At 38.1% G+C, this 22108-nt stretch overlaps 1 protein-coding gene across 3 annotated transcripts in view; it reads right to left on the bottom strand.

Moving 5' to 3' along the window:
- ATP8A1 (ATPase phospholipid transporting 8A1) overlaps positions 1-21169 on the bottom strand; it is a 117768-nt gene extending 96599 nt beyond the window's left edge. For all 3 annotated transcript variants that reach the window (XM_062575507.1, XM_062575509.1, XM_062575508.1), the window contains exons 1-6: positions 21061-21169; positions 9934-10048; positions 8513-8612; positions 5886-5984; positions 4267-4312; positions 332-372 (exon numbers count right to left, since the gene is read on the bottom strand). In XM_062575507.1, the coding sequence (XP_062431491.1) occupies positions 332-372; positions 4267-4312; positions 5886-5984; positions 8513-8612; positions 9934-10048; positions 21061-21109 (450 nt within the window). In that variant the 5' untranslated portion in view covers positions 21110-21169. The remainder of the gene's footprint in view (positions 1-331; positions 373-4266; positions 4313-5885; positions 5985-8512; positions 8613-9933; positions 10049-21060) is intronic.
- Between the last annotated feature and the right edge of the window lie 939 nt (positions 21170-22108).

The raw sequence follows: 22108 nt of genomic DNA on the forward strand, positions 1-22108 counted from the left end.
GTTTCTTGCTTACTACTACAAATAATTCTAAGTTATTATAAGATCTTGCCATATGTGAATAATTTTAAGTCAATCATGTTATTCAGGTGATTTTTCACTGAATTTAAAACCCACCATTTAACGGCAGTTTTGCTTCCCTCGTGCCACCAGAACTGACTTTATTAAAAGTACATTTTAAAAGACAAGTATTTACAAACACGAAAAATAAAATACAACAAATTATGCATTTTCCATTATACCAGTTCATTCTTATTAATAACAATTATTTGGAGAAACAGTAAATATGAAAATTGTATTATGCTCTAAACATTCTCAGAAAACAAACACACACCTTTTCCCAGTGAACAATCTCCCATGCACCATTTCGCAGTACTGAAAAAAACAAAAGAAAGGAAAATTCTCCAGTTGCACAAATAAATAATATATAGGTCTATGTTAAAGTATTTAACAAAAGCCATACTGACACAGTACATTCACAGCATGCCACATTTCAATAAATTCTGGTAAAGCACTTCAATAATATAATATGTATTTTGTATGACAGTTCTTGTACCACAGAAACCTATTACAAAGTGAGTCATGATATTTTACAAGATATTACTATCAATTAAATCTGATATGCATTGTATCACGTCAGGAGAGACGTCTTCTAAAAAAATTCAGAAACTGGAACAAAGTTCCAAAGTAAAAAAAAAAAAAAAAGAAAGAAAAAAAAAAAGAAAAAAAGAGAAAGAAATTATTACGGGCAAAAAAAAAGAAACCCCAAGAATATACATTTGTTCAGTTTAAATACAAGAGGATCATTTCCTAAAAAAAAGGTTCATATGAAGTCATCAGTAGGCTTAGGATACAGGTGTTCTTACTGTTACTGGTATGTCATGGAACTCCAGGATAAATTCAGTCATCTGCAGACATCATCTCCATAAATATAGTATCAGTCCCCCAAATCAATCTGTGCCATTCAGCATAAGACTTGGTATAGTATTTCCCTGACATTGTAATGAATATTCCAATTACACCCCACTACCATAATTTTAAGTATTGCTACTACAATACAAAAAGACAAAGTCCTGTTTGCCAGTTAATTGCCAGGATTATATTCTCAAAGAATGATAAAGGTGAAATCTTTATTAACATCACTTAAAAAGGTATTGAAGATTGTTGTAAAAAATAAAATGAAAGTGCACTGACATGTATCAACATTCAGATAGCTTCAGGAGATTGCTCTCTTTCACTACGGCTCCTAGTTGTCAGGGGATCAGAGGGTCAGAATGCTTATCCAAATACCTAATCAGAATCCAATTATTATGAAAGCATGTTTTATTTCACAAAAGTGGATCAAAATCTGAGAATACATTGCCCTTGTATCCAAATCTTCCTTGTGATTCTGCCTATATTGGCCCCACTTCTTTCATACTCCAAGAATTTCTTCAAACCAGTAATTAACTTGGTTAATAATTCTTTAGGAATAGTTTAGGAATTTAGAAAAAGTATTCTCAGCCCTTTCTCCCAAATTATTAGTGCTGATATGCTTAGGAACAGTAAATGGAACAGCCTCCCTTTCAGATAGTAAACAAGATATTTTCACGGCTATCTCACCTATCAGTCTATCAACACACTAAATCTTTTTTGACAAACCATTCCCTTTCACTGGGAAAATTATGGATCCACAGTATGAGGACCAGTAGCAATATTGTCCCAAGTAACTCAAGATACTTGCTAACTGTGCCACCAACTACTTGCTTCCATTCCCTTCATTCCATTAATAGTGTAACTATTACAGTGGAGTTTTGTGGGTCCAAAATGTAAATAAGCCGCCAGAGGTGTCCAGGAGCTTCTTAAAAAGCGCAACCAGAAGTGCAGCTTTGCATTGCCACTGCCAAGGGGAGCTCCTGTTCTGCCCTCACCCCACACAAAGGTGCATGTTCTCACTGCTTAATGTGTGCTGGCACCGGTGCTCGGTAGACTCTTTGATAAGCCAGTTTAGCAAACTGTTGGGTTTTTTTGCTGGGTTTGTCTAGCACAGCTAGTTAAAATAAGCTCACAGACAGATGAATCACTCATGAGACTGTACCAAGACCTGGAATCTCAGCAGTACTCCACCCTCAGCTTGATCCAATAAGCTTGTTGGCAAATTAACATACACTAGCATTCAATCAAATCTGTTTTCTTAAAAAAGTGGTGTTGCAATTCACTTCTTACACAACTGTTAGAGAACTTGCCCCACAAAAGTCATAGCCTTAGAAGCCTGGCTTTCAAATCCATATTCCCCCATTTTTTCAGCTAGTATCTCTAACAATTAGATTTCAAAAGCAAGGCTGTGGATAGGCATGTTCCATCTCCCTGACAGAAGTTTTCTTCACCACATTGTAGGAATACATGCTTCACTGTGCCAGAGTGTGTATGTGTATCTTGGTGTCTAGCTATTCAGTCTGGAGTAACAAAATCATCCCTAATGCAACTTAGTAAATCAAAATCTTCTGCATAAGGTATTTATAGTAACAGAAATTTAGAAAGTTAATCAATTATATCTTGAATTAAATGATGGTCATTTAAAAGATAACCAAGTGGGGCTGGACATACTATACACTAAATATAAGCTACTTTTCAGAGCTACAGAACTGCTGAACAGATATAAAAAAAAGATAGAGTACTGATTAACTCTAAATTACTGCTTTGACAACAGTACACTAAGGTCAGCATTGTGGTTATTAGTAAACCACCATTAGTAAAAAAACAAAACAAAACAAAACAAAAAAACCTCTTCATTGCTAGCAATATTTTGTGTGTCCTCATTACAATTTCAATTGAAAGATGCTTTTTATGTATCCAGAATTTCAGGAATAGTCACCAAAGAGCCTCATGAGAGGTAACCAAACAGAGGAGGCTGGAAAGACAGTAAAACAACAGGTGTCTACTCATTTAAAACTTCTTATACCCTGGATGAGTTTGAGAAGGTACTTAAAGATTCAATGATAATTAAAACTGTTCACTACCTCAAAAGCTAGGTGAAAGAATTTGACATCTATGTTAAGCTTTTATTTGTTTTTGTGTACAGATATGAGATGATCTGTTTCTCTAGTTCTGTTCTCTCTATAATATTCCTAAACAACTCTCCTAACTCTACCTAAAACATCGGCTAAATGTCCAACCTAGAAAGAATGCTCAGATGCTTTATGGTCTAACCAATTAGAAACTAGAAAATTTCCCATGCTTTTAGTCAACTTATTCATCAGAATTGGGTGTTTTTGCCTCCACTCTCCTTCTTCCACATCTGTTATTAAGCACTAGCTCATTTGTTGCTGAAGTTCATGTTGTTTTACATAAATTGTGCATATATCTTAAGTTAACTATAAAATTTATGTAGGCTTTAAAATTTAGAGTTTGAAATAATAAAAATTTCTAGTGGCTAAAAGTGCAAGGCAATTCTGATTATGTAAGATCTTTACTTAATGAGTGCAATCCTCCCTAAAAAGCTTAATTATATGTTTTGCTTTCCTTTAAATAAACAAGATTCTACACCTAGCTGTATTAATTCTCTTCTGTGAAAAGCATAAAATAAGTCAACAGCAAAATCACAGGAAATCCAGTCCTTCCCTATTAAAATAACAGGACTAGCCCTATCAAGAAAGGCTTACCTCAGAACAGCCAAAATGAGAAGTTCAAGAGCAGCAAAGTGGGAATTTAACTTGAACTTTCTGCTTGACAAGTGTCTTTATCATTATAGGACATATTAACTAGTATCATCTTCACTACTCACAAACACACAAGCATTTTCATTCATCTTTAGCAACAATTTTGCAGCATCATTGAAAAGAGTTCAATTTTATGGCTTTTCCTTCCAATTCCAAAGTGTTCCAGAAATGAATTATTTCAAATTTGCTGGTTGAATAAAATTATGCTTTGAGAACTTACAAATTCAAAGACTTTTCATCATAACTTGGTCCCACTCAATCCAGAGTTGTGATTAGCTCAATTAACAGCTACTGTATCACTTGGGTAAAGTGAGTTAAATCTAAAGTTTCTTAGGAGCCTTATAGATTTTTTTTTTTAGATTGTATTTCATGTTGTGATTGCAAAATGATTTCAAACTGTCATTTTATATGTTTAAGTCCCAAATGTTGAAGTAATTTGCACAGCCAGTTTCCAGCTCAGTTACTTGCGTACTCAGCGTCGTAGTTATGTTACTACCATTTGCAAAAAAAGAACGTAACCAAAATCAACCCTCTTCAAATTGTAGTTAAGAGGCTTTTAAAAAATTCTTACCTTGAGTTTGTTTCTTGTTCACTGCATTATCAGCTTTATGTCTTTTCTGAATTAAAAATGCATAGTTGTTAACACAAAAAACCTTTTACATTTAAGATAAACACTGTATTTATTCATGAATTCAATAAACTGACTTAAAAACATTTTAACAGAACTACAGATTACTCACATAGTCATGACTATCAGGAAAAAAACACTTCCATTCGAAGTTAACAGTGTAATACTAAAATATCCTCCTATGTGGGCAATTGCTATGCAGACCAGTTCCTTTAGATACAAAAGTGCTGTATTTATGTACCATATTATTATTTATGAATCATAACCTTGCCCTCTACTACAACTGGAATATGATTCTAAAGAAACAAAGATCACGGAATCATTCTTCAAACAAGCACTGGGTTTAGATTACAAACCAGGCAATGATTATTGAATGAACATATGACTTATCTTCCACGCAAATGCCCTACAGACTCTAGGGCAAAAGAAAAAAGTGAAAAACCCCAGGCCACAACCAAAAGGGCAATGGTGTCTCTCAGTTTTCATGTAGCTGTTAAAAAAACTTCTGATAAAAATCTTCTGATGTAGCTAAAACAGCAGCATTTTCAAGGCATAATCAAGTCATTTTGGCTACAAAAAGGTTAAGAAAATACTAGTTTAAACAAAATATCTAGGAGTAAGAAATTCTTTTTTTTTCCTGAGCAGGTTTATCCCATGGTGTAGCATTGTTAAGTTTGGCTCTTCTCCATGAAGGAAGGAAAGTCTACTAGGATGCCTCAAACTGAACAGAGGCTCACTCTGCTGCTGATTTAGGGTAAATACTAGCAGTGATTGCAGCTTAGATGCTGAGGAGACTCTCATTGACAAAATAAAGCTCCCTTCATTGCTAGGGAAAACTACTACTTGCTCCACCAATGGCTAATGTATAGTGGGTAAAATACGAGACTTATTTACACACTGGTTTGGCATGATCATGGCATAGGAAAACTAAAAAACTAGAAATAAAAAAAATTCTATAAAATTTTAAAACTGAATATAGCATTCAGAGGTTGAAGTTAAATCCAGCTCACAAGTATTACCAGTAGGAATAAAGAACTCTGCTCAGGTAGGAAGAAAAAACAACCTCACTAATCAGATAATTTTTTTAAAGGTTACTTAGTTTTAAGTAGCCTTCATCATTCTGAGATGAAGTCACTAAATTTCAATCTTCTTTTATTAGAGTCCTTGTTCAAGAAAACTGGCAACACTCTGCACTTCTCTGGGCTCTTTGGAGTCAGTAGAACTTACTAGTTTTGTTTACAAATCACACTTCACTTGCAGAATGCTTGTACATCATCAATGAGAATTGTTGTTTAAGTAACTCATTGCAGTCAAACAATTACCCTATATAATAAACATTAATCATTGTTTTACCATGATGTTATCACTTCTAGATATAGTAAGCACTTTCAAAGCATAACACCATATTCTAAAGTTTTGCATCCTCAGAAGTAGCTTTAAAAGCTTTCAGCAACATCCAGAAGCCAAGAATGGCTTCACATACATTTATTTTACAAGATTTCTGCAATATCATCTATCAAAATTTGAAAGTTACTTACAGAATATTTCTATTAAATACTTACAATATCCTCTATTATCTCCTTGACTGCAGCTACAGCTAAAATAAATAAGAGAGGAACCAATGTTGTGTAACGACCTGTTGGTGATACATCTGGAATTTGCTATTAAAAAGAAAAAGAGAGAGAAAAGCTTTGTTTGTATTCCTAGCTAATAATATATTTTTATTACAAGAAGTATAACTTGCACAGGATGTTGATTATTTCCAAGTGAGTGTCATTGTGCTAGAATCAAAAGAAGTTGCTACAATTAACAGAAAATTACATTTTAAATTGTACTCAGTGGAGTTATTTTCAGAGATCTTAGTATCTATTTCAGTGTTTCAAATCAAATATGTATTTATAAAATATAGGCTTTTTTTCAGTTTACAGATTTGTATCAGAGTAGATACAAGTCAAAGGCATTTTTAGTTTCTCATAGTTTTAGTTTATAACATTTTTTTTACAAGTTGCTATTTGACAAATCTCAAATAACCACTTTCTGCCAGATTATTATAAGAAATAAGTTTTTGATAAGTAAGTACAGGTACAAATGATGTAAGCAAATGTGTGTATATGTAAAGTAAATGCAGGAAGGAGATGACTACTTGTATGATATACATTGATGCCTCATCATCCACAATTATCTGAACATTATCTACAGTTTTCAATGGCAATGATAATTAGTGAGAATTATTTTCAGACTTGTAGATAGATTTATAGAAGGTAATGCAGCCAATATGACTACAAGGAAATCTTTGAAGAGTAGAGTATATTAATAAATGGTGCCTCAATGTAGAACATATCCTCAATTTATCATCAAAAATTTTGAAAAAACAACCAACATTAATTATAACTGTAGACATTTTCTTTTGAATGCACAGCGCAGTGGCAGCAAAAGACCACACTTCTCAAGTAATTTAAGTGGAAACCAGACAAAAATAAGTTGATGTGTGGCAAGTACCTGTTTGTTAGCTATGTGGCAAAGAGACAAGGTACTTGTCCAACTCTTCTAACCTTACTTTCCTCTCTCCGTGTATTCCCAAGTGCCCCCATTCCAATTACACACTGTTTTCCAGGCAAAATGCAAAAGCAAAGGTGCATCACCCCATCACCAGTTCCATTATCTTTCCTAGCACTCTGGTCTTGCACTGATAACCTGATAGGAGATGGTGTGTAACTCCACAATTCCTTCGTCACAGCCTTCTTCCTGCCACACTGCAGCACACCCACCTGCTACGTTCTCTCTCAATCATGCCAAGTCTCAGACAGCTTCTGAAACTTCACATTCTGCATCTTCTGGTGTGACTTGCAAAGTGACACCAGGGTAAGGAAAGCAACAAAAGAAATATTGCTACACCATTAGATTAACCTTGAGATGCCAGAGAGGTTCAAGAAGCTGCTTCTTTAGGAATCACAGGTTTCCAAGCAGACAAAGCTAATGAAACTCCAAACTTAAGATTTCTCTTTTTTTAAAAAAAAATCCAAGAAAACAGTGTAAGCACTCTGTGCAGATGCATCCCAAGAAACTTTTCCACACACTCATCCTTTTCAAGCAAAGGAACTTGAATGTCTACAGAGGAATCAACATTCACTTGCTGAAACATCTGAACTGAGGAAGGAGAAAAGGTACAAATGGCAGTGCTTTTATTTTAGCTATTTTTTTCCCTTACATCAATTCCTAACACAATGATCTCAAAAATCAACACACTATAAAATATGCATTAAAAGCACATTTTTGCATAATTGCTATCAAATATTATTAGAATACAGAACTAGTCAAGGGTAATTATCATGGTCCCTCCCCACTGTTCAATTTTTTTCATTAGCTATAACATTTGGAAAGTGAAAGTATTATACAAAAAAACCCACAATCTGCCTTATCAACCAATTAATGCAAAATTAAAATATTCTAGTATATCTGAAAAACGTTATGTACTTTTTTCTCAAGTCTCAATAAGCTGTGTCAGGGACAGTTATTTCACAGAAGACCTTCACAAACTAATACTGAATGAAGCGACAGTGATGATAGTGATGATACAAGAAGGACAGTATGCTTTTTTTTCCCCAACCAGTGCATCTAACTAGCATCCAAATGCGAAATGCCTATTGTATTTCAGCCACTTGTTTCTAGAAAAACAAAACAAAATAGAAAAAAAACAAAAAATAAAAAAACCAGCTGAAGTTAAATTTTTATCCACTATAGTCTACAAATAATCACTTCTCCTCAGTATCAACTCTCTAATCCCTCAAAACACACTATTTCTGTGAATAGAACAGGCTTAAAGTGCAGAAAGTTCATATTTTCAGGCAGTACCCTCCATTATAAGAAATAGCAATTATACGTAACATTTGTTTTATGAATAATTGATATTTTAAATGGGATTTTCCTGTAATAAATCTTTTTTTCAAGTGACATTTCAGTTATTCTTAACAGAATTCATACACAGATTTTTTGGTAAAACAGGTATCCCCAAAGATTTTTTTTTTTTAAAAGTATTTATTAAAGGTATGTTACACAATATAGTAGCCTGCAAGGTTAACTAGCTCAGAAAGAAATAGCTTCAGTATCTTTGCTGAAAGACAATATCACTGTCTGCTGCATAAATGTCCTCAACAGGTCTCAAACACTAGCATTTTACTGTTGGCCTTACCTGAAGTAACGCAATAAAAAGAAAAAATGCATTAGCAGCTCTTCTGAACTGGGAATAAAGGAATCTTGGCAGGAATGTGATTATGTTGTACTTCGCAGTGCTGACAGAAAGATAAAAACATGAACCCTTATTACATTCTTCAAATATATTCCTTCCCTCTCAGTTATCCAAGCTTTCAAATAAACCAGAGCCTTCTCTGAATCTTAATCTAGCTGCCAGATTCATTTTGCCTAAAATAGTAATTTAAAAGATTTTTACAAATGTTACTTTGGACCACAAAAAAGTGGGTATGAATTTGCCTGATTCAATGCATCCTCAAGATTAAAAACCCTAGCAACAGGACCAACTGAATTTAAATGGAGCATTTAAGCAATAATTATAGAACATTATTTGGATATGAAAAACTGTACCCCTCACAGAAATGAAAGTTTGCTTTTCTTCTAACAGATAAAACATTAAGCGTAGCTTTCCTAGGCTGGAGAACAGAAAGCAGTTTATCCTTACTGCAATAATCTTAGCTAAATCATACACACAAAACAAGACTCCTGGCTCTATGTCAGCATTACATTTGTTTAAGAACAGACTGCTAACGTTTATCATCCTAAAACAATACTAATGGCCAAAACTGACAAGAAGACTAATAAGAATAGGTTAATCTTTCTTTTTTTTTTTAATGTTAATAACATTTCCTTTAATGTAGCATAAAATGGGCAATTCAAAGAAGAAATTAACATATGGTGCAAAAAGCTTAGTATTGTCAGGAAACAAAGAAAAAGGCAGTAAAGATAACAATTGCGTATACAAGCAAAAAGTATTATAAAGTATATCCAGTTTATAGAAAAATGACTTTATTCTTACTGTCTATAAAACGTCTGCATATGTTAAAGATACCTTCGTAAAACACACCTAGCTAGAACAGGGATATCTTTGCTATTCACTTATTTTTAATTTTAATAGCTTAACTGAAGGACATCATCAGATCTAAACTCAATAGAAAAAAAAATATATAATACTCAGCAATGGCCTAAAGCCCACCCTGGAAATTCAAGAATAGCTCCATAAGCAACAACAGCAGCCCTGCAGCTGGTTAACTTAAAAAGGTGCAGAGTTTGTAAAGCATAAACAATGCCATGCTCAAGTAAAGCACTCTGTGCTTCCAGAAATACATTCAAAGATGAACTGAACTTCAACTGAACTGATAGTTGAGAAAAAAAAAAATCTGTACTCTAAGGGATCTAGGGATATGCTGACGGTGTAGCCGTGAAGACAATGCTTTTCTGACTAAAGCATGCCCTCTAATTTCTTACCCAGACCTTTCTCACTCTGTTCTTAAAAATTCTGAAGATAAAGTCTGTAAAAGAAACAGCTCTGCTGACCTAGTCGTTCTGCAAGTAAGTATGTAGTAACATTGGAGTTAATACCTGACATGATTATTGCAGAATTTGGTTAACTGAGGCTGATTGATGAATATAGTTCTCAATTCCTCTTGATCAGCTAAAGAAGTTTTCTCTGAAACATCATCTGGCTTCTCATACCCTGTAAAAATACAGCAGAATTTTTAATATAAATATATACAGATTTTTAATATGAACAGATACATACACAAGATTCAAAAATCTTCACGACAAGAAAGGAAAAACTCAAGTCATACCTATTGTGAGTATTAAATGAATGTATTTGCATTTCTCACAATAACAAGTAAAGTTGACATAAGAACAAACCAAAAAAAACCTTTGCCTTTTTACTCATATTTGTGATTAGGCTATGTGGATAAAAAGTACGCAGTCAAGATATTTTGTAAAGCTATGGTAGTGAATAATAACTGTAAAATCTGCTGAATTCATGAGTACACCTTAACAGCTTGTGTTACTTCATGGCAATTATGAAATGAAATATAGGTATGTTGATGCACTTTGATCCAGAATATGAGCTTACAAAAAAAAAAAGTCTCTTCCATCTCTCCCTGCTGAATGATCTGTTAACAATTTGCAAGCCTCCAAAAATGTACTGAGATAAATAAGTATTTAATATGGAAGACACTAAATATGAAATATGAAATTAGAAATATGTGAACACTAACATAAGAAAAAAGCAAAAAGGTCAAGAACATACCAGTAATATGAGTAATTCTGGGCAACACAACAGAAATGTCATTATCTCCCAAATAAGCATCATAAACTCAGAATCTGTATATTGTGCACTGAGCATTTAATAGATCAGTTCTTAAGATTTGCATGAAAAAATGTAACATTAACTCATTACTGAATCTAAAGATAAGTCAAATATTTTAAAGGATGCTTGTTTATAGCCTTTATACAATCTGTTCCATATTTTTAAATCTGTTTTCCTGTATTATATCTGCCTAATATATAAACAAAACATTCTTTCATTTTGAGTTTTTTTTTTTTTCTTTTAATACATAGTTAAACACATGCACACAATAGTGTAACAATCAAGAGTTTGCTAACGTATAAATGCCCAGGCTGTTTCCTACAAAAGCTTTGTGAAAATGTAACCATTAATCCCAGTGGTAGAAAAACAGTTCATTAATAAGATATTTGAACAATGAAATAGAATAAAAAGCATGTGTGTCATATAGATATCTCAAACTAAATGACTCAAAAATTCTGTTTATATTCACAAATTGCCCATGAATCTGAAAAATATGCAAAAAAAATGCTTGTTTACAATTAAAACTAAATAAACACAGAAAATGAATGAAATTACCTACAGTTAGAGCAATTACATTCTTTCTACTTTTCTTCCTGATGAGCTTTTTAGTTGTAAAACACTCTCTGGTTCCCTTACTGCACTCTAATCAGATTTGCTTTTTATGATCAGTGCCAATTGCTTAGTGATCCTCCAGGAGAGCCCACGCCTGATTAAAGTTCATTAACGACCGCACTCTAATCTGCATCTCGCTTCAGTCTCTCTTATGCCAGGAAGCCCAGAAATGGGCCCAGCATGCCAGATATGTCTCGCAAGGAGAGGGGAAGGACCGGCTGGCAAGGCTCTTCCTCATGGAGCCCACGATACCAATGGCACAGGATACTAATGGTCTTCTTTGCCGCAAGGGGGCATTACTGGCTCACGGGCATTTCATTGTCCACCAGGACCTCCAGGGCTTTCTCTGCAAAGCCTCTCTCCAGCAGGTTGGCCCCCGGCATGTAATGGTGCATGGGGTTATTCCTTCCCTAGTGCATGACTTTGTTGAACTTCATGAAATGCTTTTCTTCCCTTTTCTCCAGCCTGCCAAGGTCCCTCTATACGGCAGCAGAGATGATTTGCATGGCAAATCATCTGACATATTAACCACTCCTCCTGATTTCATATCATCTGCAAACTTAATGAGGGAGCACTCTGTCTCTTCATCCAGGTCTTTAAGGAAGATGTTAAACAGGATTAGACCAAGTATCAACCCCTGGGGTACCCTACTCATGACTGCTTCCACCTGGACTTTGTGTTGCTGATCATAACCAGTTAAGGCCAACATTTTAGCCATTCTTCAATCCACCTCACCATCCACTCATCTATCCCATACTTCCATCAGTTTTTCTATAAGAATGTTATGAGAGACAATATCAAAAGCCTTACTAAAGTCAAGGTAAACCATATTCACTGCTCTCCTTTCATCCACCAAGCCAGTCATCTCATCACAGAAGACTATCTCCAGTCTTTATGAACCTTCCCCAATTGCCATGACCTTTCAAAGATAATTGAGGGTGGCATTACCATGACATTGGCCAGCTCCCTCAGCACCTGTGGGTGCACCCCAACAGGTCCCAGAGACTTGTGCATGTTAAGCTCGTTAATGTTCCCTGACCCGATCCTCCTTTACTGAGGGTACATCTTCCTTGCTCCAGCCTTTCCCACTGGTCTCAGAGGCCTGGAATCCGTGAAGGAACACATTATCATTTAGACTTAGGAGAAGGCACCGAGTACTTCATTGTTTTCCCATGTCCTTTGTTATCAGGTCCTCTGCACTGATTCAGCAGTGGATCCATATTTTCCCCAGCCTTTCCTTTGCTGCTGATATATCTGGAAGCCCTTTCTGTTGCCCTTCAAGTACCTTGGCATACTCAACTTCAGATGCATTTTGGCTTTCCTAATCCAATCCCTGCATGCTCAGACAGTGCCTCTACATTTCTCCTAGGTCATGTGTCCCTGCTACCATCTCTTGTATGCTTCTTTTTTATATCTGAGTTTATTCAGGCATTTCTCATTCATCCTATGCAGGCCTCCTGCTACCTATGCTTGATTTCCTGCTTTTTGGGACAAACTAATCTTGAGCCTGTAGCAGGCGATCCTTTAAAAACATGCCCACTGAGCATTGGTTAATGGGATACTAACACCTCAACTACCGCAGTTTTTCTGTATAATACTAATGGTTTATTCCCAGACAGGTGACTTTTGTATGTTCTTTATCTTCTGTGTGCTCAACCTGAAACAATGTCATTTGACTTGTAGTCCTGAGCACCTGCAGACACAAAACAGTCAAAGCTGAGTTTTGAACATATTATTCTATGAGCCGTGAGAAGTCTTGTAGCAATCTGCGTCTGTAAAAGGAGACAGCAATGCATCCTCAGAGAAGGCTTTTCACTGATGTCCCGCCAATCACTCTCCCATTACAATGACGACCAATAGGCCTAGGCAGTTCATTCAGGCTGGAGGTAAAGCATAAACCAATCACTCCAAAGTTTGAAAAACATCATCATCATCATCATCTGTCTCTCTCTTTTTTTCTCTCTCTTCCCCCCTCCCCCCTCCCGTGTGTGTGTGTGTAGTTGCTTGTAAAATAAGCAGTTCATGCTGTATGCCAAATAAGGAAGATACCTAGGGGAAAAAAAAAGTATGTTACAGGGCACCTGAATATCATATCATAATGTATATGCATTTGAAGGCTAATTAAGTTGCACATGAAATCTTAAAACTTATTTCTAGCACATACTATAAATAGTAGACTATGCAAAATTCAAACCATCTTCTAGTCCACTAACCTATTCCACATATTGTTATTGCACATAAAACCAGTAGTTCTAGCCTCGTTTCCATTACATGCAGGGCATATTTCATGCAATCACTTCCTTGAAAGGTCAAGTCTACACATATTAAATGAAATATATCTAGTGCAAAAAATCAGTAGAAACGTAATTTCATGCCATTTGCCATTCAGAATTCACGTATTCTATAATTAGGCTGAAAATCCACACCACTACAGTCATCTGCTCTATCTGCAGGTATTCCTTTATTTCTTTTCTTCCAATTCTCCCAATGAAAGACGCATTCAACCCACTTCTACCAAAAATTCAGTATATAACTCCAGAAGACCCTTCAGAAGAAGGGCAGCCAGCCTAAAGACTTGATGCATCTGAACAGATGCCCATACAATACTCCTCGATTCAAGGAGCCACAAGCAAGCATGGGGCAGACTAAGTAGGCCACATCCTGCTCCTGTCATTACTTCTCCTGAGAGTGACAACTCCTTCCCACATTACACAGTTGGCTGTGACATCCATCACACTATTCCATGAGCATATATATCCCTATAACGCACATCTTTGACTAAGAATGCCAGAGTTTTAGTCAAGTCTCAGGTGCACATCCAATTACATGGTTATACATGATCAAATATGAATCCATCATATGCAAGTACACCTTCGTTCTGGGTGTAAGATACCTATTTGCCCATTCCCACTTGCCCATTGCTTGCATACTGACAGAAGGCAAATACCAGCAAGCGTTAAACATTATATCTCACTGGTTTATTTAAATAACTATGAAACTACAGGCATTTATTTTTATATATCAGTATTAAAGCAAAATTTATTTGCTCTTCAGGGAAGAAAAAAGGTGTAAAGGAGCTTCATAAAACATGCACTGCCTCAGTTCCCCTTATCTTGAGTTCATTTTTTCAACTTTACTAATGTAGAATCTTAAGAGTTCAGCTCTGAGCTTTGTGCAGAGCCCTCAGTAGGCTGTAGCTTCAGCCAACCCAGCTCCCCTGCCCTGGAACGGCTATACTACCCTGAAAGTCTTAAAGGTTACATGTTTCCCACCACTCCTCTGCCTAAACTTTAAAATACATTCATTGGGCTACACAGATTAAACTGACACACAAAACTAAGTATCAAGAGAACACAATCTTTCTTCGTGTGGGTGTGTATATGCATATCTACAAATATTTAAAAGCTAATATATTACTTAAAAATATTACACTGTCTAAAATTGACAATACACTTAATTTAAACGATTAGATTGTCTTCTAAGCACTAAGGGACACAAAATGCTCTTTGAAATTGCCTTCACATAAGATTACCTAAAAGAATGTTAAAAAGTGATGTAATTCTAGTCCAGCTTTTAATTATAGAGCTTCTGCATCCTACCATTCCACAATGTCATTTCTTTAGAATAGTCATATACCTGTTTGCAACAATATCATTACACGTTTTACTTGCATTATCTACAGAAGAACTTCAGCCAAGAGTCAGCATACAGATGTTTCAGCTCCTCTGCAGCTATGCAGTTACCCTAGTTAGCTAATACATACCTACTTAACAGCCAGAAATTGGGCACACTTCTTGCCAGGCAGCAGCTGATTTTCACAACCGCCTGAGGTCAAACAGAACCCTTTGTGCACAGCTGTCAGGCAAGTCAAACCTCAGGCATGGTTTCTGGCTCTCAGCACACCAAATGTCCTCAGGGGCACCACATCACCCCTGACCTGCATGCTGGGCCAGGCCTTCCCTAGAACATGGGTTACTTTTTTTGTTTCATTTAAAAAAGTCTAGACAGTATGTTTTGTACGTGAAACTCTCCAATACTTGCCAAGCTATAGGACTCTGTGTTCTTTTTACATTATATAGCTATCACCTTGAGCATGAATGGGCATTTTCCCACATGGGCATCTTCAGAAAGCCATTCTAAAGCATTCAAATTTTCTGCCATGTCTCACCCTCGCTCCTCTAGTATAAACAGATTTATTCATCACAAGCTTAATTATAACCACTCTTTCAAACATGACCTGCAAGGAAATTTGATTCACATTACGTAAATACATTGAATTGAAAAACTTGACATCAACTTGGTGGTACTCAAACAGTCAAAAATAATGTCTGGCATGTTAAAAAAACATCCTAAGTAGTAGTCATAAATGAATGAGATCTTCAACCAAAAAAAAGGATATTACACATTATGTGGGTTATACATTCATTTGAAACACAAGCTACACTGCAGGGGACAGAAATCACGGCTGTAGATTTGCCCCAACATCATGATACCTGCTGTTCTCAAGCTCAGAGAGCATGAGACAGTCTGGCACCTTATGGGAAGTCATGTAGCTAAGATATGCATCATTTAAACTATTTACTTTCAAGTAGGAAGTGGACATCTATTAAACTAAACTCGTTAATATTAGTTTACTGCATATGACATACCCTGACTTTAAGAGCTACATTTCTAAATTCTTTTAAAAAAAATTAAAACAGACATAATATTGCCTTAATTATAAGATAGTGCTCAACTGCTGACTAATTTAAAAGATATTTCAGTGCAATTAGATCTACATACAAACTCAGCACTTTGGAAGAAGAAAGCTATTACGTGCTGAGTTTCACCCTCCAGAAGAATAAGGATCCATTGGCATCAAAACATTTTGTACAAACTCAGCCTACTAATAAAATGAGCAGAGGCTTTTTTTCATAAAATATTGCTTGCAAGTAATCACAAAGACGAATAAAAAGCCACTCATATTTAAGAATTGAATGAAAATTTCATCAGATCATCTCTTGGTGAAAGTAGCTATCATTTTTGATGAAGGAGGATTGAAATCATGCATTTAACACACCATAAGAATTAAAACAACTTGGCTGCCCTTCTGTAATCATGTAGGTTCCAAGACAACAGATGAATGCTGACCCAACTATTTAGCAAGATGAAAGAAAGAGAGAATATATAAATAAAACCTGATAGGAACAGGATAGGAACAGCAACCCAGATAGGAAACAGGAAAAAAAGAGAAAACCACAACAAATGCACAATTATAGCAAAGCATCAGCTGTTTCAAAAATCTAATTATGAAGAAATATTGTGAAAAATAAAAGTAAAAATTTAAAATGAATAATCACTCTAATCTCCGTTCAAAAAATGCACAATTATTACTATTACAAGTGTTAAATTGATGTCCATCTAACTCACTGCTTGTTTGTTGACACTATGATATCAGAAGAGCATTGTTCCAGGGCTTAACTTCATTTTAAAAGCACTGTCTCTCTTCTAGCTCTTATCTAAGGTTACAAAATATTCTGAAGTACTATTTAGCAATAATTTTAGTAATTCACATCTCGCAGAAACAAAAGAGTGATTATCACCTTTCAGACAGGAATTATAATGCTGCAATCAAAACATTTATTTACAAACCTGTTGCATAAAGCAGAATGATACTACATAATATTTTGTTTTTCACTTAAATCTTTTTTTTTTTTATTATTATTATTATTAGCAGAACACAAAATCTGGAAGTTGTTGATGGACTAGCATAAAACACACAATGTCGTTCCAACTCACTTAATAAGTGAGGCTCAGTACAGGATTTCTTTAGATCTATTCAAAATTGAAGAATGGAAGTAAATTATCATAGAATCATAGAATCAGTAAGTTTGGAAGGGACCTCTGGAGATCATCTAGTCCAACCTCCTTGCTCAGCAGGGTCATCTAGAGCATGTTAGACAGGGTTGCGTCCAGGCAGGCCTTGAAGATCTCCAGAGAAGGAGACTCCACAGCCTCTCTGGGCAACCTGGTCCAGTGCTCTGTCACAATTATACGCAACTTCTGGGAATTCTGAGAATATGGAGACTGAGTAGTTATGCCTTTTCAGAGTAAAAGCAGTATCTGCAAAGATTTTGTAGTAAAATGCATATTTTTAAAAATAAAATAAACATTTCTTGAAAGTAACATCATCATCAACAACAAAACCCAAACAATCAACCTGAGATCCCATCAGTAAGAGACTTCACTAAAAAACACATCTTTCTTCCAGAGTAAACTAAGAAGAGGTTACTATGAAGGAGAATTTCCAAACAAGTTTTGGTAACTAAGTTTCTAATTTAGTAATTAACCCCCCCACACACACACAGATTCTAAACAATATACTATGAAGGACAGTTTCTAAACCAGCTTTGGTAACTGAGTTTCTAATTTAGTAATTAAAAAAGCACCCCCACAAATTCTAAACAATATACATTATTCAAATCATTTCCATCTTTTAATTTTTTCCTTTATAGCTAACATTTTCAGTTTTCATTCTTTAATATGATCTCATTTTCATTAAAAAAAAAAAAAAACAATCCAGGGTAAATGAAACAGAAAGAAATGAGAGGAGATGGAAATTTGTTGTTAAACTGTGCAACAAAAGTAACTACAAATGAAAGTCTAGTCCAGATTTGCTACAATCCAAGCTTAGACTATTGCTTCAGAAGTGTTTACCTGTATACACATCCACACACATACACTCTTGTGTAGTGTAAGTACCCTGGTTAGACACCCCTATATGGTCACTTAAAAATTTTGGAACTCATGAACTTTCCTGTTTCAATTCAAACTTTTTTTTTTTTTTTTTTTTTTTTTAAATCTCCAAAGGAAATAAAGACTGTAATGTTTCAGGACATAGGACTGCTGCACAGTGTGTGCGTTTGAAGGGAAGGTTTGCCCCCTGCTCCACAAGGACAGCAACTGCTCTACCTTTTCTAACGCTTCTTTGTCATGTGTATTCCTTTTTTATATTCACTGCTTTCTTCTGCCTGCCCTTTTCTCCTCCCACCCAAACTCAATGGAAAAAATTACTCAGAAACTAGTCAATTTTTCAAAAGGAATGAAATCTTATCTCACTCAAATCACCCAAGGAATTTTAATTTGTTTCACCTAATCATAAAAAAAAAAAAAAAATTATTCTCAAAAGTATGGCATTGCAAAGCTTTGAAAGCTTGTTCTGTAGCCAAGACTTTCTCCCATGAGTAAGTTTGCTAGCTGATGCTGCCAAAGAACGCAGCTCAAAGAAGGAATTAGGAAAAGGAAGATGTCCTCAGAATTATTTGTCATGATACGACTTCAATGACCAAACTGATACTGAGAACCTTACCCGGTAGTCTGTATTTCTAAGGTGTTAAAGAACAGAATGAAACTGGAATGATCTGCTCCAGTCTGTCAATACCGCTGAGATGGCAAAGTTTGTATTCTGAATTAGCCCAGATTTTTGCAGTTGTAGAACACTAGGACCTCAACAGAGTATGCAAAACAGACTTTTCAGAAGAGAACAGGCACACAAATAACTACAGCAAATACCAGGTCTGATACAGTACTATATAGTCCTGTAATCCACTAGTAGAAACATCTAAGGATATATTAAACATTACAAAAACATGTTCTGCTGAAGGACAATCTGATGAACGAATTTCAAAATACTTATCCTCTTCATATGAAAATTATCTCTCTTTGCTCAGCTTCGCCAGTTGTATAGAAGCATTTACTAACATGAAGAACTAGTTATTACCTGCAGCTGTTGGTAGACAGCACCATGACACCTCAAATTTCTACTTTCTACTATTGAAAATAATTCCCTCAACTCCACTAATACATGGAAGAAAGCATTAATGCTTCTGCCATCAGAAGACTTGGAGAACCTCTGTAAAAACTGCCTATCACCATTCCACTCTCCAAAAGCATCTCAGAAGAATGAAATGGAACCATTGACCCCACAAGTCTTAGGCTGCTTTAAGGTATTCCTTACCTTACTGCCTACTCTGCAACAGCACTTACGAAAGCTGCCATCTGAAATTACAATATTACCAGTGACTTCCAAAGAACATACAGTGACTCTGCCAATAACAAGAGTTGCCTGCTCTGCACTGTAGCTAAGACTTTGGTAGAGGTCTCAGAACCTTACCACCACAACACACTGCTTATCTAAGAGACTTGTCATGGCCAGAACTTGGGTTTCAGTGTTCCTTTATAACTTTTAAGGTACTACAGAAGAGAATCACATTGTAGAACTCTAGAATTTTCTTTTTTAAAAACATAGTAACAGTAACTTAGAAAGAACTGTTTAGAAACTCCAACCACGCAGGTCAAGCAAGTAGATTTGGATGCCACTTATTTCAAAAAGAAAAGCAGGCAGTAGAAGACTCAATGACGTGTTTCAATGTTAATGAACTGAATAAAAACAAAATGAATTAGCAAACTTCACATTAATCTAGGAGTAAAGGAGCAGTAATAATTTTTTTAATGAATTTTTGACAAGTATTGTAAGAAACAGTAGCTTTATTGCTATGATGAAAAACTATCACATAATTTTCCAAAAGTGGGTTTCTTAAGTTTCATAGTGGTTTTGAGTCTCAAATGAAGTACTTTAAAGAAACCTCTTAAACACTATATTGAATTATTTTGAAGTCATCCAAGCTTTGACACTATTCAAATAAAGTAGACTCTCCCCTACCCCCAAATCTATGCACATCTTACTGGATGATGGGGAGACAACATCACTTGTTCACTGAACAATCCTGTCATTTATTCCTACAAAGATTCGTATGATTAGAAGATTTCAAAGATAGCATCAATTTTCCCAATTTGTGCTCAGCTTTTGAGAAAGATTAACTGATTTGAAAAGAATTCCTGGAAGAGAAGTGAAGTTAAGCACTTCTTGCTTGGCCAGCTAATATTGGCTAGGAAAAGGAAGTAAAACCTGTACTCCGACAAACTCCGACCCCCTTTTGGGGGAGAAATGTAGGCAGCATTGGAGAAATGGACTGGAACGTTTGGAGAACAACCTACTTCCACTCTATCTTTCTCCATGCTCTCCCTGTCATTCACACACATGCACACACACACGCGTGTGCACGCACATGCAAATGCAGGCCTTTGTTTGCAAGTAAAACGAAGAAAGATACAGGGAGCAAATTTTTATTTCCCTGCATAGCCAAACAGAGGCGAAGAATATTCTACAAGAGGTAATGGCCTTATTTCAGCACTAAAACTTTAAGACAGTCAAAGGAACGAAACCTCCTCGTGAAGTAGGTGTAAATAAAATGACATCACTGTTATCATTTACAGTGACAGAAAACCATACGCTGTCCAAAGCCAGTGTTGTTTTAGCATTTGTGATTTTGAATTTTACTCCCATATGGAGTAAGCATCATATTAAAATAACACCCCCCCCCCCCAAAAAAAAAAAAAAAAAAAAAAAGAAAGAAAAAGAAAAAAGAAATGAAGAAAAGCAGCTGACAGCACCGCAGAGGCAGACCCCGGCTCGCGGATCGCGGCAGGCTCGCTGCGCTCCTCGCCGGCGGGAGGCTCCGCGCTCGCGGAGGCCCCGGGCACGGGGGGGGGGCGGCGGGGAGGCGCTGCCGGAACAAAGCGCCGCGCCGGCGGCAGCGCTGCCCTTCAGCCCCCGGCGAAGCCGCCGCCGCCGCCCGGGCGGGCACCGGCTCCCGCCGCTTCCCCCGCTCGTCCCCCCGGCGCCGTCCCCGGGCGGGGGAGGCGGGTGCGCGGCCGGCACTTACCCTCCGCGCGGGAGCGGATCTCCGACACCGTCTTCTGCACCGGCGGCATCGCGGCGGGCGGAGGGGCGGGCAGAGGGCGGCGGTCTCCGCCCGTGCGCCCTGCACCTGCCGCCGCCGCGCAGAGGAGCGGAGCGGAGCCCTGCGCGGAGCCCTGCGCGGGCTGGGGCGGCCCGAGGCGGCAGCCTCCCGCCGCCGCTGCGCCTCCCGCCGCCGCCGCCGCTAAGTGACAGGAGCGGCGCCCGCGCTCCCCGCCCGCCCCTCCGGAACCTACCAACTCCTCCCCGCCCCCCGCCGCTTCGTCCCGCGGCCCCGGGCCGCCATCGCCCGGCCCCGCGGGCTCACCCTGCCCGGCCCGCAGGGCCTAACGGCAGCCGGCAGCGCAGCCAGTTTTAGCCCCGCTTTTGGCGCTAACGGGCGGTTTTCGCCGCGCCTGCCCCCCCTCCCCCCGCGGCGTGAGGGGAATGGAACGTGCCAAGCCTCAGCCTCTGCCCTGCGGCGGGGCGGCGGCGGAGCCCCGCGGCCCCGCGCCGGCGGCGGCGCCGGGCTGGGGGAAGGCCGGCCCGGCCCGGCCCGGCCCGGCCCGGGGCAGGCCCCGCGGGACGGGGCTGCGGAGCCCGGAGCCCGGCCCCGTGGAGGGGGCCGCCGGCCTCGCTGCCCGGGGGGCGGCCGGAGGAGGGCAGGGGGCGGAGGGGACCGGCGCGGCCTTGTTTATGGGCCGCGGGGTGGGCGCGCCGGGGCCCGCAGCGCGTCCCGCCGCGGCTTGGCAGCGCGGGGCCGCGGCGGAGGCGGGCCGCTCCCCGGTGGGCTGGCGGGGAGCAGGTCGCGGCCGCAGCACGCGGAGAAACGTCTCTTTGCGGTGTTGTCCCCGCGCCTCGGTTAAAACCAGCCGCCCCTGCGCTGTGGGAGGACGAAGGAGGAAATAGGAAGGGTGGCAGGATCTGAGCTGCAGGTCTTCTTGGCGTGATTATGTTTTGCGTCCATTTCTGTAGGGCACCAAGCGTACACTGCCTGGGAGAAGATGGAAGTTACGAAATAGAATTGAGCTACT

The sequence above is a fragment of the Rhea pennata genome, chromosome 4, assembly GCF_028389875.1.
Source record: "Rhea pennata isolate bPtePen1 chromosome 4, bPtePen1.pri, whole genome shotgun sequence".
In the NCBI taxonomy this organism is placed as follows: domain Eukaryota; kingdom Metazoa; phylum Chordata; class Aves; order Rheiformes; family Rheidae; genus Rhea; species Rhea pennata.